Source organism: Phocoena sinus, chromosome 14, assembly GCF_008692025.1.
Source record: "Phocoena sinus isolate mPhoSin1 chromosome 14, mPhoSin1.pri, whole genome shotgun sequence".
NCBI lineage: Eukaryota > Metazoa > Chordata > Mammalia > Artiodactyla > Phocoenidae > Phocoena > Phocoena sinus.
Genome location: NC_045776.1, coordinates 19,090,346 through 19,105,846, shown reverse-complemented (window position 1 = coordinate 19,105,846; position 15,501 = coordinate 19,090,346). Strand labels below are relative to the sequence as shown.

Genomic DNA, 15,501 nt, shown 5'->3' with positions numbered 1-15,501 from the left:
CCCTGACATCTGGGACACCCTTCAACCACGAATATAATTTCCATACTCCTCAGTTTTAAAAAAATTATCAGACCATTTAAAAAAATTCATGTGATTAAACCATTAAAAGGACTTTTCACTAAAGTCAGATCTGGATTGAATTCTTTAGTTTGGATTTCGATTCTTAAAATGTTTATTGGGAGAAGGCCTCCTCATTTTCTTAAAAACACCTGTTTTTTTCCCCCCAGAAATGTCACAGCTTCACTTAGGCTTTGCCTGAAGTCAGGTAATTCCTTACTGGGCAATTCTTGGAAATGTATTTAATGCTTATTCCCCAGATGATAAAATAACTTTCGAGAGGATTTAAACACAATCTAAATGACCCTGACCTCGGCAGTGTCATGGGATCAGCTAGGCTGAAACTCCCCTGATGTCCACCAAAATGGTTAAAGATGAATGATTCTGCGATCTAGTTTGAGAGATGCAAACGGCCGTTACCTGATTTCAGTTCATCTTTTTATATATTTTTTTCTTAACTCATAAGTTCCATCTAGTGAAACTGTTTCATTTCTCTCCTCTGCATACCCACCCTCCACCCCCAATTCTCTACATCATTTTCCTACACAGGAAACCAGAACTGGAAGCAGCCCACCAAGCAGGGACCTCGGTGGGTGGTTAGCAGTCCATTCCATCCCTTCCTTGCCCGGGGTAGCAAGTTAGTAAGTAGGCTGGAGGGAACTAAAGTTAATCCATGCCTAGTGAACCAAGCCCATGTAGCACAGAGATTATGGTGCACTTTTGCGATTACTTGTAAGCAGCTTCTTTTGTCTAGTGTGAAGGAAAAGACAACTGGACACTTGATGTGTACTTAGAATTTCGGGTCCCCCCGGTGTCAACACACCAGTGTGAGGCCGACTGGCACACAAAGTGCTCTGTAGCCAGCCCAGGAAGTCCGTCACTAGGGATTCATCCTTACCTAGCTGGCCTTAGTTTTAAATTTTTTTAATTAATTTTTATTGGAGTATAGTTGATTTACAATGTTGTGTTAGTTTCTTTGCTGTACAGCAAAGTGAATCAGTTATACATATACATATATCCACTCTTTTGTAGAGTCACAGATGTGGAAAACAAACATGGTTACCAAGGGGGAAAGGGGGGATGGATAAATTGGGAGATTGGGGTTGATATATACACACTACTATATATAAAATAGATAACTAATAAGAACCTACTGTATAGCACAGGGAACTCTACTCAATACTCTCTAAATGACCTATAATGGGGAAACAATCAGGCCTTTATTTTTTAAATGCTTTTTTTATTATCCAATTAACATCCGCTGATTTTAACATATTCGGAAAGGCAATGGAAGTGTGAAGAAGCTTGCCTGAACTAATAAAACATTTCTTTCCCATCACTTCCAAAATACTCAGCTTGTAAATGCTATATCCTCTGCGCTTCACTTGGTCTCTTGGATATCAAGTTTCCAGCATGGTTTTTCATTGTTCTATGGATTAAGTCTAAGATCAATACCTTATGCTTCTGGGTCCTTCACCTGGACACCAGAGGACCATGCTTGTACCCTCCTATTCTTAAATTCCTTCATCTCAATATTCAGTTACCTACTTGTGGCCCTTCATCTGCTGCCTTCACTCCCACATCCCTAAGGCTTGAGCTAAGCCCTTCCTCTTCCGTCCCCCAGGGCTGGTTTCCTCCCCATGACCCCTGAACACTTCTCTTTCATTAGTCCCACAGACCCCCATACTCTCATTCCTCCTAGACTGCATGGGTCTCCAGAACACTCATCATCGTGCTGGATCTGGACAGGGCTCTCCCCTGATGGTTCATTACGGACACCACCCTTAAAACACGCTCCAGGCCACTGTCTAACAGGGCAGGGCATACGCATCAATGATTTTGTTTTGCAGCTATTCACAAAGCCTATACTTGTCTTTTTTTTTTTTTGGCCGTGCCACGTGGCATGCAGGATCTTAGTTCCCTGACCAGGGATCAAACCCGTGCCCCCTGCAGTGGAAGCGCGGAGTCTTAACCACTGGACCGCCAGGGAAGTCCCAAGCCTATACTTGTCTTGAAATGTAATTATCCCAAGGGCAAGCACTGGCTCCTTGTACAGGGCTGTAATACCACAAGGTGCAATTAGTTACTTCCTAAACGGTAAATGATGACACCAATGGCATATATCTCGTGAGACTATCTGAAATCTAAAAGCTTTCGGTACTGTCGAATATAGGTTTAGCATGTTTCTATCAAAAAATAAACATTTCATTTATTCAACGAATGCCTATTATATGCAAGCCACTGCAGGAAAAAATAATAAAAGATAGATGTGTGTATTCCTTTACAACCTCTTACATCTTAAAGACGAATTAATATAATTGCTATATAGGGCAAAATAAGATGAATGTCATAAAGGAGTATAAGGTCATGTAGGGTTTTAAAGGATGGGTGAAATCGTATCAGATGGAGAAACCAGAGACTACTTCAAGAAGGTGGCATTTTAGATAGGGTTTGAATGATGGGTAGAATTTTGATATAGATTATCTAAATATATATATTTTTAAAAAACTGATATTTGACATTAATTAACGTCTCAACTTTAAATAAAAGTTCCTATTTTTACAACAAGAAGTGCCCATATTTAGATTATACATATACATATATATGAAGCAGCAGCTAAGGACTGCACATCAACGTGTTTTCATACTGTCAGACAACACATTTTGGACAAAAAGCAGACTTTTGTAAAGCCCTTTATAAACCTCAATGGCTTTGTTACAAAGTGAACAACATAGGGCATTCTGGATACAAATGGTACCTCACTGTATGTGTGTATTATTGGCCCAAATGATTCACTCTTATTTAACTGCAATGAAGTCTTTCATCTCCCAGCTATACAATAATAGTTTCCATATGACCAGTGGCTCTGCTATAAATAAGATCAAAAGCAAAAGAAAGGATTTAATAAAAGAAAATGACATTAAGAGTAGCATTAAATCAGGGGAAAATACCAATATCCAACTCTTTGTGTTTTTTTGGGTTTTTTTTTTGAGAATAAAGCTCCACAGAGTACTAAGCAGCTTCCCCAGTATGTCATGAAAAGGCATTTACAAGCAGTAGGCATGTGCAAAATCCATTTGCATAGGCCCCAGAGCGGCAAAGATTAAGTTGGGGTATGGGACGGGGAGAACACCCCCCACGCAGAGGCAGGCTGGAGGACAGGTACCAGACCAAGCTCTACAGTGCACAGTTCAAGGGAACGTGTCAGTGGCAGCCGTCCATTCACTTCTCTGTCTTTTTCTGTTCTACTTTATGGAGATGGGCTTTTTGGTAATCCCGAGTTTCTCAGAGAATCATAACATTGCTCAACCCTAGTACATGAGTTCTGAGAAAGGAAGTTTTTTTTGGCAGTGCACAGTGACTTGATATGAAGAGCCAACTTCCCAAACAAATTTTCTTCTAGTTCTTTAAAAAAAAAAATTACAATGTTAATCTCTATTCCCGACTGGATAAACAGCTGCTAATAACCCCCAGCTCCCAGGGGAGGAGGTCGTTTCCTTTCATCTTCAGGCTGGTGGATATCTGACATGCACTGGACTTTAGTGATTCCACATGTTTTGTACTTGGCCTTTTTCAAAACTGCCTTGTCCTGGTTCTGCCAATTTGGGTTCCTTTTCTGCCTTTCCCCGAGATTGCCTCCATGAACTTGGAGGACGTACTCAGTTCTGGGACTACTTATTTGAAATCATAGTTCTTTTACTGTGGGTGTATTTAAAGAGGAAATTCAAGCACTTACAATACCTAAAGGAAGTTAAAGCCTTGGACCTTTGTATTTGAAGCCTTGGGAGGGAGACAGCCATTTCAGAGGGAGCAAATTATTCACTCAAGGGCTGGCCATGTTCAAAGATGCTCAATTTCTAATAGCATCACTAATGCGATTAGTTTATCTGTTTGCGTCCTAAATAAAGGAGCCAACTTCAATACTTCTTCCTCTAATAGGAAGTACCCTGCAGAAGATGACAGGGCCAGCCGGGCCCCAGACTCTTTCTCACTTGTCCCTAAGCACCTGCTTTTACTGGTGACCTCAGTTCTACACCTCAAGATTCAGACATTTCGCAAAACAGCTTTTTAAACAAAAACCAGCTGTTTCCCATCTAGACTGCAGGGGGAAAATTTTTGGGCGGCTCACAGAAACATTACCCAGAGACTACCATTCTCCAATAACTTTCACACACTTTCAGCTCCGAACGAGACCCGTCCCTGTGCAGAAGCTGGGGAGCAGGCAAATGTGAAATTAAAATGTGGAAACTCAACACTGTGGTTTTTGACAATACCTCCAATTAACACTGCTTGAAAATGAATGTGGCTATTGTATCAGGACAATGCTTCCTCAAAAGATGTCATTTAACTAATATTGGACAGATCTTTTGGTTAAACTCAATTTTAGAGTTCTAAGTTGACTTATGGACCTAGAGGAAGCTATAATTGTGTACAACTGTGAATGTCAACCAATTAGGTAGACTCCCCGCATTTCAGAAATTCGACGTTAACACTTCTGTGTTTTTTGTTTTTTTTTAGGTATGCACTCCTAAAGGTGCTTTGCCTAAACCCTCTTCTTATTTCAAATCCATTTTGCACTTCTGTTTTCTAAGCAATGAAGATACTTTTGATTTAAAAAAAAAATTTACAGCCCCAGTAAAAGTTAACAGAACACAACACCTACAGGTTTTGAAAAAAATATAAAATAGCCAAGGTCTAGTCTTGGCTTTTAAACAGTGCCAAGTTGCTCCAGTATTTTCTGTTTTGGTATGAATGACATAACTGAATTACTTCATGAGCTGCTACTTTAATTCCTAAGGGTGGAAAATTCCATGAGTTAATTTAATTTGGATGTAAAAAATATACATGAAAATTCACTCTTCCTGTCGACTCTCCTGTGAAGGATGCGAGCCAGTTGTCGGGGCTGCCGTGCTCGGAGGAGGGGCTCCCGGCCCAAGGCAGCCCTGCCTGGCACACCGCATCATCGGGTCATTTCCCTACTTCCACCTGGGCACTTAAGATCCTTGATTTTCTGCGTATTTTTTTGGATCATGTTTATTCTACGGCTCTGTAATGCCTTTTCTAGCCTTGTCTCTATTGAAATCCAACGCAGACTCTAATATGAGCTCCATGACCTCTCCTCCAGGAAACTTTCCTATCCATCCCGAAGGCTGGCCAATGTTCGTCCTTCTCCGACTCACCTCTCGGGTCACTTAATCATTCCACCCTGCGTGATAGTTAGTTAGGCACATACTTGTGTTATCATCCCCCCAGAGCCAAAGGCCTGTGGGTTCAGAGACTTTCTCTTACACATGTATGTATCCCCCAAGGACCTGAAGCACAGACAATAGAGAACGAGTGAAGAAACATCTGTGTAATTTCTAACCTCTACAGTACAGATTTTTCCCTTCAGAAAATCTGCTTTCCTGAGAAAATGAGGGTAATATTACCTTTTAAAAATGTACAGGTCGTGTCTTCTCTAAATTACGGACTGGTTAGCACTGTGTCTTTGTCCCCAACAAAATATAGCTGTGCTACTGAAAGCGTCTACCTGCTTTTTCCTGTTATTTAAGAAGAAAGCAAAGTCAAAATGTGTTGAGGTAATAGAGTCTGTTTTAAATGTGTTTTTATATTTTAAAAGCAGAGGAGACAACCGCTGGGTTTTATGTATTTAAGGTTCATGACACCAGGGTGCTAACCACAGGGGAAAGATTAAGGAACTAGGCTTGGCTTGTCCTAGAAGCAAGGAGAAAGGGAGTCCTTTGGGTTTGATGGTCCAGTGCAGACTGACTGTCTCATTTCTAGGTCACAGGGCCTGAATTCAAGTAAAATGGGTATTGGGGGAAGAAAAAGGGGATATACCTAATTTAGACCTAGAGCTGTGGGATCTGGGCACACACCATGCCGAACCACTTGTCTTAAGAGCTTGTTAATGGAGAGTAAATGGTCTCCCTGCTATGGCTGGATTCAAAACCTCTTGACTTTTGTTTAAACGGATGCTGAAATACCAATGTTGACCTCAAGGATTCTAAAACTGTCGTAACTAACCCATGGTCAAGAGAACTTCTCTAAGTCAGACGGAGAAAGACAAATACTGTATGTCTCAGTTATATGCAGAATCTAAAAAAATGAACTCAAAGAAATGAGAGAGTAGAATGGTGGTTGCTGGGGGCTGGGGGAAATGGGGGGATGTTGGTCAAAGGCGAGAAACTTCCACCTATAAGATAGATAAACCCTGGGAATCTAATGTACAGCATGGTGACATTAATTAACAATACTGTATTGTATATTTGAAAGTTCTTGATGGTGGCTCTTAAAAGTTATCACCACCACCAAAAAAAAAAAAAAAAAAAACAACTAATTATGTGAGGGGATGGAGGTGTTAACTAACCTTACTGGAGTAAACATTTTGTAAAATATACATGTATCAAATCGTTGCATTGTACACCTTACACTGACATACGTTAGATGTCAATAATATCTCAAAAAAAGCCGGCAGACGTTTTTTAAATGAAGGGAATTTCTTCAAGTTATTTTCCCTTTCTGCCTTTTCCGCCCAGGTTTTCTTAAAATAAAGTACAACTTTGATATAGAGAAAACCTTCCAATTGAGGTTGCTAATCAGCTTTCAGAAATGTTTGATAATTGTGGAGAGTAGGAGAGATGGTAGAACATTAGAGATAGGCAAATATCCTCATTAAAGAAAAACAAAATCCAATGTAGAAGCTATAGAAAGATGATGTTGATGACTAAGATCTTGGGTGAAATTCTATAACAGGCTATTTAAAAGACAGTTCCGAAATGCTCTGAAACACAGGCGATGACCTCTCAACTCAGTTTAGTTCCACCAAGAACAAGTCTTTCTGTATAAACCTCGTTCGCGGGAATGCTGCACACCTGGCGTTTGGTGACAAATTTGCCAACCACAGAGCTGCAGAATATGTGACTGAATGAGGATTTAAAGGAGACCCTGACACCGGAAACGGTATGAAATTCACTGATACAACAAATAGTGCACAAGGACAGTTGACGGACATGTGGCCGATGGATTTCAGCTGATTTCAAGTTCAGTGTTTGTCAGTAGAATGATGATGTCATCAAATACTGCCAGTAGGATGCTGTTAGGTGGCCTTTAATGAAGACATAATGTATTTAGTGGGTTTTGTGACAGATCCACCCTAGTCTGTGCTAATGATTCCTTGAGCATCGTATTCAGTTTGGGATTCTACACACTAAAAGGTCCTGGGCGAGCAGTGGGGGAGTATTCTTTTTAAACTTGGAAGAATGCACTGGAAAGTTATAAAGTCAAAACTTTTTTTTTTTTTAGGATAAATATTTGAAGATCCAGATGTATACCCTAGAGGAAAAAAAAAAAAAAAAGAGTAGACTGTCTTCAAGTTTCTCAAGTATTTGTTGAGTTGACTTAGGGGTAACTCCAATGGGCAGAAAAATGAAAACTCTTCACAGGGAAATAAATTTGGGCTGGACCTAAGGAAGAATTTTCTGAAGTCTGATGGAAATGGGATTTATGGTCATTTAGAGTACTTAGCCTTGGAGGAAGGAGGCTAATAGAGGCTTGTTCACTGCTTGGCAGCAAATTTGTAGAGGGATTTGGATGGAGATGCCTTCTAAGGGTCTCTGAGATTATATGCTAATAATTGCTTAGAAATGAAGTAGGTGCTCAAATATACACAGACATTTATGGAATCAGAATCCCCGAAAACCCAAGAGGAACAAGACTGAGGATGACTAAGCCCCTGTGGTTCATACCCTTGTTGAAGATGGCCACGTAGAAACAGAGTTTTCTGACTTCTGTTACTTGCATTACAACATACCAGTAAATGCTACTCAAAGTATCACATCACTGCCCACTACTCTCTCCTGGGGCCAAATTAGATTGGCAGAACTCAATAGCAACAGGGTGCAGAGAGCCAAGGGGCAACTAAAGAGTTTTCTTGGGTTTCATCAGTTAACAGAACACACGTAATACCAGCCACAGTTTTGAAATTGCTATGGCGTCGGGTTAGAGAGGAAATTTGTTGCAGCAGTGTAATATTTAGTACAAAGAGTGCTGGTCTCGTTGCTGGCTTGTCTGGTTTCTAATCCTAGCTCGGCCATTAACCAGAGAGTATCCATACCTGGGTCACTTCCCCCTTCTGGGCCTCAGTCCTCAGCAGTAAAATAAAAGCAATGGGCTAAATGACTTCTGCGGTGCTTTCAGCATCTAAAATTCAATGGTCCTAATTCCTAAGAACTATAAAAGCAGAACTCATTTGTTTATCCTCTGAAATCCTAAGTGGTAAAAGCTCTCATATATTTAGTGTCACTGAAATAAAAAGGTGCTTCTTCACCTAATGACTGACCTTCTAATGAATTCTTTGGAATCCAAAGTCACACTAAAAATGATACTGAAAAGAGGGAAAGTGGGCTAAGACTGGCTTATACCAGTGGTTTCTAAAACGTGTGCCACATCGTCCTAGACTTACTAGGAGTCTAGTAAGAGGCCTCAGGTGATGCTGTGGAGAAGAGGTGTGGGTGGTGTGTTTCACAGGGCTCCTCCACCCCTAGGTCATCTAGGGCAACTAGATCCTTAGGAGACCACTACTCCTCCCAAGTGACAATCTGATCCTTCCCTCCCGGATATCAGAGCTGGGCCCTGCTCTCCTATGAGTCTTACCACACTGCCGCAGCAATTTTTAAAAAAAAATATATACCGTATCCTACGAGACTGTGAACCCCTTGAGAGGAGAAACCACAACTTAGCATAGAGCTCAGCATTTGGTAATGACTTGGTAAATGTTTTTGAAATGAATAGATGGGCTTTAAGCAAAAAGGCTCTGGGAACCACACTAATATTATATATTAATAGTATAGGAGCTTTTCAGCTAAAATGATCCCACCATTGCTGACTCTACTGACGAGTAATCGAGAGCAGGAACAGGGCTTCCCTGGTGGCGCAGTGGTTGAGAGTCCGCCTGCCGATGCAGGGGACGCGGGTTCATGTCCCAGTCCGGGAAGATCCCACGTGCCGCGGAGCGGCTGGGCCCGTGAGCCATGGCCGCTGAGCCTGAGCGTCTGGAGCCTGTGCTCCGCAACGGGAGAGGCCACAACAGTGAAAGGCCCGCGTACCGCAAAAAAAAAAAAAAAAAAAGCAGGAACAGAATCACATGAAGGTATCGGGTTGGCCAAAAAGTTTGTTCCGGTTTGTCCATGAGACAGTATGGAAAACCCGAATGGCGTTTTTGGCCAACCCAATATTTTTACTTTTTTTTTTTTTTGCGGTACGCGGGCCTCTCACTGTTGTGGCCTCTCCCGTTGCAGCGCACAGGCTCCGGACGCTCAGGCTCAGCGGCCATGGCTCACGGGCCCAGCCGCTCCGCGGCACGTGGGATCCTCCCGGACCGGGGCACGAACCCGTGTCCCCTGCATCGGCAGGCGGACTCTCAACAACTGCGCCACCAGGGAAGCCCCCAGCTATTTCTTTAATCTCCCACATTCCGAAATTTCTGCTTGGATTCCATTAGAAAACTGGGAGGCTAAGGTAAGAAAAACAACTTAATGTTTTAAAATTAACTACTCCAACCACCTAGCAAGGAGCACTCACCACACCTCTTGCCACTTAGCACAGACATGTTGATTTAAGAATAAGTGTTTAGACAAGGTGGGATTTAATCCAGCATACTACCAATACTGGAGGAAAGTTCTTTACCTTTCCATGTGGGTAGGGAGCTGCTTTGGGAAACTGGCCATAAGACACCTAGAAACTTCTCTCTTGTCGACCAACATTTGTTAAGATTTGAAAATCATGAGTTCTAACCACCTGAAATTAGCTCTTAAAAGGTATAACTACAGATCCTGTCTGAGGAGTGCCCATGATGGTAAGACAAGAGCATGGAATTTACAGTCAAAGCCTCCTGAGTTTAAATCTAGCTTCCGGACTTGATATTGACCACTCAAACCTTCTAAGGTCATCTGACCAACACCTAAAATGGAAAGCATTACCACCCTCACTGGACTCCTGTGAAGAAGGCCTGAGATAAGGTATATGGAGCTCCTAGCTGAAGGGCTGGCCACTTGTCAGGCACTCAGAAAATATTGAGTTTCCTTTCTTCCCTTTTGACTGACGATTTATCTACTGGGAGGGAAACAAAATGTAACACATGGTACTCAAGGAATTGACAATCTAGTTGGTAAGGCAAAAGTCAGACCTACCAAAGATATATAGCTTTGCCTAAGTGGGTAAAATAAATATCTAGCCAAAGGTATGATTCATAGCGCTGTGAGAGTAGAAAAGAAAAAGACTCTCACAGGTGGAGGTGGCAAGGAAAGGCTTCCTGAAAGAGACAGAATTTGAGTGAGAGTTTTGAGAATGGGTGGGAATGAGATGGGCTAAGAGCAGTGGATAGAACAGGACAAGCCAGATAGACGCAAAAGACGTACCTAGTGAGAATGCACAGCGCAAATGCTGGTAATATGCAGAGGTTGGTCTTGCTGGCAAAGTTTCTGCATTGGAAGAGCTAGGCACAAGGCTTTTGGTAGACAGTGATGGGCTTAATAAGCTAGGCTAAGAAATATGTCTTTATCTTGTAGATAATGGAAAGCCGGTGAAGGTTTCTGAGCAGGAAAGAGCATGGACAAATAGTATCATCTAGAAAGCCCACAAGAATCAACATTCGCTTGAGTGCTATGAGCCATGCTGCTGTGGAAAAAAAAAAAAAAAAAAAAACCCCTTTCATTATACTAATACTTAGTCATTTACTGAAGACCTACTTCAGAACTCCAAGGAAAACATTTTATGAATCAAAAGCTAAGTACAATATGTTAGCAATTAAATGAGATAACATAATGGCCCAGGCAGAACCACGGTTCTCCCCACCACGATTGCAAGCTGCTGCAGAAAGAAATGCTTCTATCATCTTCCAAGTGATCAAGCCATTTCGTTTTGATTTTGGAAGGCAGGGAGAGAGGAAACGAGGAGAGACGGAGGTCAAGAGAATTCAAAGCTATCTGTTCTTTAATCAGAAGGAATTATTAAGGAGAGTTATAAAGGAGATTGGCTCAAAACAAAACCAGCCCTGGGATGGGTGTTAAGTTACTGCAACTCGCTTACACTCCAGAACAACAATTGAAGGTGTGTAGCTGGGAATGAAACTCCCACCAGCGCTGGTCCGACGTTTCCAGTGTGTACCTCCCACTGCTACTTTATTTACTGCAGCTGGCCAACGTTTTATGGCCTGTTTCATGTATTAAAATTCAAATGTGGAAAACATTACCAGTATCCTCCTTGAATTTTTTTTGTTGTTGCTGGGGGGAGGAAGGGGGGTGGGTTTTTCCCTTCCCCTTCAGCTTCCTTTTTATTGTGGAATGTATCAAATGGTCAAAGGCTAACTTCAGACTGACTAAATTCAAAAACTATTTCCTTTGTTCTGATGTTTTTGTTTGAAAAGTCATACCAGTTTGCGCAAGGCAAGAAATGAGGATCCGATCTCTTGTGCACACGTTGGGGTTTTGGGCCGAGGAGCTCAGATGCGCTGGGCGCCCTGAATGTTTTTGAGAAAAAAGGAGAAAGACTGCTAGGCCTCCGTCGGCTTCAAAGGGCAGCAGGTTGTCCTGCCATGGCTTTGGAGTTACTCTATGATCTGGTTGGCTCGGCCGTCACCCTTGACTGAATTAGAAATGTCTTCAGGAGAGTGAGTGAGCACTTTTCCCCATCAGCAAAACTAGCTGTTTTACTGCTTCGGCATCGTTTCTTCCAAAATAATTAAAGACGTTGCTGTGTAATACGGGCCGATGATTTCCCCTTTTCTATTGCTCTGTTCATTCTCTCCCCTCCCCCTCCACCTGGGTCAGTCCCACTTCCCATCTCCAAAGATGAGTCTAGTCTCTTCCTCCTATCCCACCTCTGAATCAAACTCAAAGAGGAGGCAATTCAAAGGTCAAATAAAAGGTTCCAGAAAACATCTCTGTATAGTTTATTATTTTAAAGAACCACTTAACCTACATCTGGTATTTAAGAGCAAACTTTACATATTTATGGAAAAAAAAAACAAACCTGTCTCTGAAGCAACGTCCTGGGTGCACGTTGCATCCGTTTAACATATGCAAAACGAACACAGCTACAGAAATTAAAGTATTTTTCTCTTGATTGAGAGCAGATATACAGAAATGGTTGTAAGTCACAGATCTGGCTTTTAATAAAGCCAGATTCCTTAATTAAAAGCAGTATTGTTTAAACATTGTAGTTAAAAAAAAAAGCTGTACAAACTAAAATCTCATATTATATGCATCCCAAGCGTATTTAGCACATTACCTGAGGCCAAGCTAAATTAAAATCTAGATTTTTCCTTTTGTGAACTCTTAGCAACTGCCATGAATAGACAAACACTTTTTACTCAATGAGGAATTTTTAGGGTAGAGTCTACGAAAAGTGAAAAAAGAAAAAAAAAGATTTAGCTTTGGCATTCAAAAATACCTTTCCACGTTTTAGAAGTGAGTTCACTGCTTCTATTTATAAACCAGTATTTTTGGTTTCAAATTGGTTGCAGGTTTCCATAACATACCGCTCAGGATGGGACTCTTAATCTTTTATTAAGAGAAATGCAAAGGAGGGCAGAAGAATACTTCTGAACGAGAAAAGAACTTAAAGAGCCTCAGAATAATCTGTACTTCTTTTGCATTCTCCTTTTGGAATCATCTTTAAGTAAGAGATGCTCTAGTGATAATGGAAAATAGACCTTCATACATGCAACTTTCTGAGAGCCTGTAAGGCACAAAACAGGACACTAAGGTGTTCTCTGGTCAGGAGTTTGTAAAGAGCAGAATTACACAGAATCACTAGTAATATGAAATTCCCCACCCATATGGTCACTTCATTAATTGTCATCACTTAACATTTTGTTAGGGAGATTTGCTGAGTCTTTGTAATCATCCAAGAAAGAATGCACTCCCAAGTCCTTTCCAAAAGTAAGTGGCAAAATTGAAATTTCAATTGTAATATGGACAAATCTGCTTAATTATTATTCAAACAAACACATTCGTAAATAGGTAGTGGTAAAACTACGATATACTGAAATTACATGGTGCCACATCATCTGTTTAGACAGACACACCATATATTTCTACCTCCCATAGCATACTCAGAAGCAAAAGACATTGATTTGGCTTATTTAATAATAATTTAAAAAATCCAACCTATTCACATGTGAAATGCCAGCAACGTCACATGGACATTGGGATCTTTAGCTGAAGTCCCCAAACTGAAGACTTGAACACACCAGCAATGACCCAGCAATGATCTCCTAGGCTTATACTTAAGTGAAATGAAAACATATGTCCACACAAAAACTAGTACATGAATGCCCACAGGAGCATTATTCCTAACAGCCAAAGGCTGGAAGTAACCCAAATACCCATCCCCTGATGAATGGATATTTAACGTATAGCTATACAATGGAATCTTTTGGGGACTAAAAATGAATGGTGCTCTGATAAATGATAAAACATATATAAACCCTGAAAACATTATGCTAAGTGAAATAAGTCAGTCACAGAAGACCACCACATACTGTGGGATTCCATTTATAGGAAATATCTAGACTAGGCAAATTTATAGAGACAGAAAGTAGGTTAGTAGTTGCCAGGGGCTAGGGGGAGGGAAGGATGGAGAGTGACTGCTAACGGGCATGTGGATTTCTTTTCTTTTTGTAGGGGTCAAAAATATTCTAAAATTAGACTCTGGTGCTGATGGCATAACCCTGAGAATATATGTAGAACACAGTACATTGTAAAAGTGAAAGGGGTGAATTGTAGGTTAAATAAATTACATCTCAATAAAGCTGTTTACAAAAGAAAAAACTGCAGCAGTAGTATTTGTACTAGAAATTCTAATTCTATAAGATAACTAGAGTCCCGAAATTTAGTCACTTACCATGAGTGAATGTCTGTTGGCAGAAAGAAGACCGGTTCCATACCCTGAGGCCAGACCACCCATTGCTCCATTATGAGCCGGTCCAATGATTCCGTGCATGTCCCCATGACCACCAGGCATGGCTGTGGACGGGCCCACGGCATGATTCCGGAGAACATGAATAGCATCGTCCAGTCTTTCTAAACGATCTTCAATTCGGCTTTGCTGTTGGTTAATAAATGATGTGAAATTTGATTTAGTTCGAAATTCGTGTGTAGGTTATATAAATAAAACCTGAGTTGACACGAATCACACTTTGGGTCTCTGGATATATGTTTCCAGTAAAGTTTATTTCCTTAAAATTATAATAAAAATAAATAGTGACCTTCCTAGAAAACTGGTGAAAATTGTTAATGCTATAATTATAGTGTAATTTTTTGTGAACAAATTCAGTAATTCTTCCAGGACATTGTTAGTACACATGCTACATTATACTGCATAACTTTGAAAGAGAATTTAGATTTACTTCAGAAGAAACATTTATTGAATTTAAGGAACGTTCTGGCAGGCATTTGTTAAAGATTTCAAAAAGTTAACAATGGAAAGGTGACCTATTTATAGTTTCCCAATTAAATTATCTTCTTAAGGGCACATCTCCTGGGTTTCCTCTGTGCCATATGATATGGTGTTATGTATCAAGTCAGGGACAGGTAAATGCGTACAGACTGTAATTTCTTATCGAGCACTAACAATTTTTACTGTGTTTCTTGCTTTCTAGCTACCATCACCAGCTTGTGTGTGTGTGTGTGTGTGTGTGTGTGTGTGTGTGTGTGTGTGTGTGTAAAGGGAACTGGAGCCTCAAAACGGTTAAAGAAAAACATCGCAAAAATTCTGTCAACCAAAGTGGTAGGAGATTTCAAGACTGAAGAATCATAAAGACTTGAATGAATTGTTCACCCGGGGCTTCTAATTGATTTCAAAGCCCTTACTATAGTAGAGAATTCACTACCTTATAAAATGAAAAACCAGCTGATCTTTTTTTCACCCCAGCCATTAGGATCCTAGTTTTCCACAACTGGATACAGCCTATATGGATAGTTTTTGGTGAAGAAATTGGACATGGAGATGTGTATTCATTTTTTTCAGTGCGATCAGTAATGATATCAAACAAACATCTCCAGGGTGCACTTTAAAATATACCGTCTCACTGGATCCTCACTCTACATGTGTAAGCAAGCAGCGAAGACATTATTATCCCTTCCTTATAGACGTGCAAATGAGGCTCAAAGAAATTAAGTGAATTAGTTATTCAATGTCACACTGCCAGGAAATGGTAAAGTCAGGGTTACAATCTAAGTCTTCAAATCTAGTGCCTCTTTGTACCGGACCCTGCTACAATCCACTTTGATTTCCAACGGGCTGTGCAAACAGATACACCAGCTCTCCCGCATGAGAAAAACAATTTCTAATTATTCCCTACTAACAGAAAGAACGTGTGTCTAATACAGTCAGTGTAGGGTACAGAGCCTTCTGATTTGGTGGGCTTTGGTGTTAAGGGGC

At 40.8% G+C, this 15,501-nt stretch overlaps 1 protein-coding gene across 36 annotated transcripts in view; it reads right to left on the bottom strand.

The window, feature by feature from the left end:
• The window catches only part of TCF4 (transcription factor 4), a 361,926-nt gene that overhangs the window by 17,445 nt on the left and 328,980 nt on the right, over positions 1–15,501 (bottom strand). For all 36 annotated transcript variants that reach the window (XM_032654534.1, XM_032654531.1, XM_032654537.1 and 33 more), the window contains one exon: positions 13,963–14,166. In XM_032654534.1, coding sequence (XP_032510425.1) covers positions 13,963–14,166 — 204 coding nt within the window. The remainder of the gene's footprint in view (positions 1–13,962; positions 14,167–15,501) is intronic.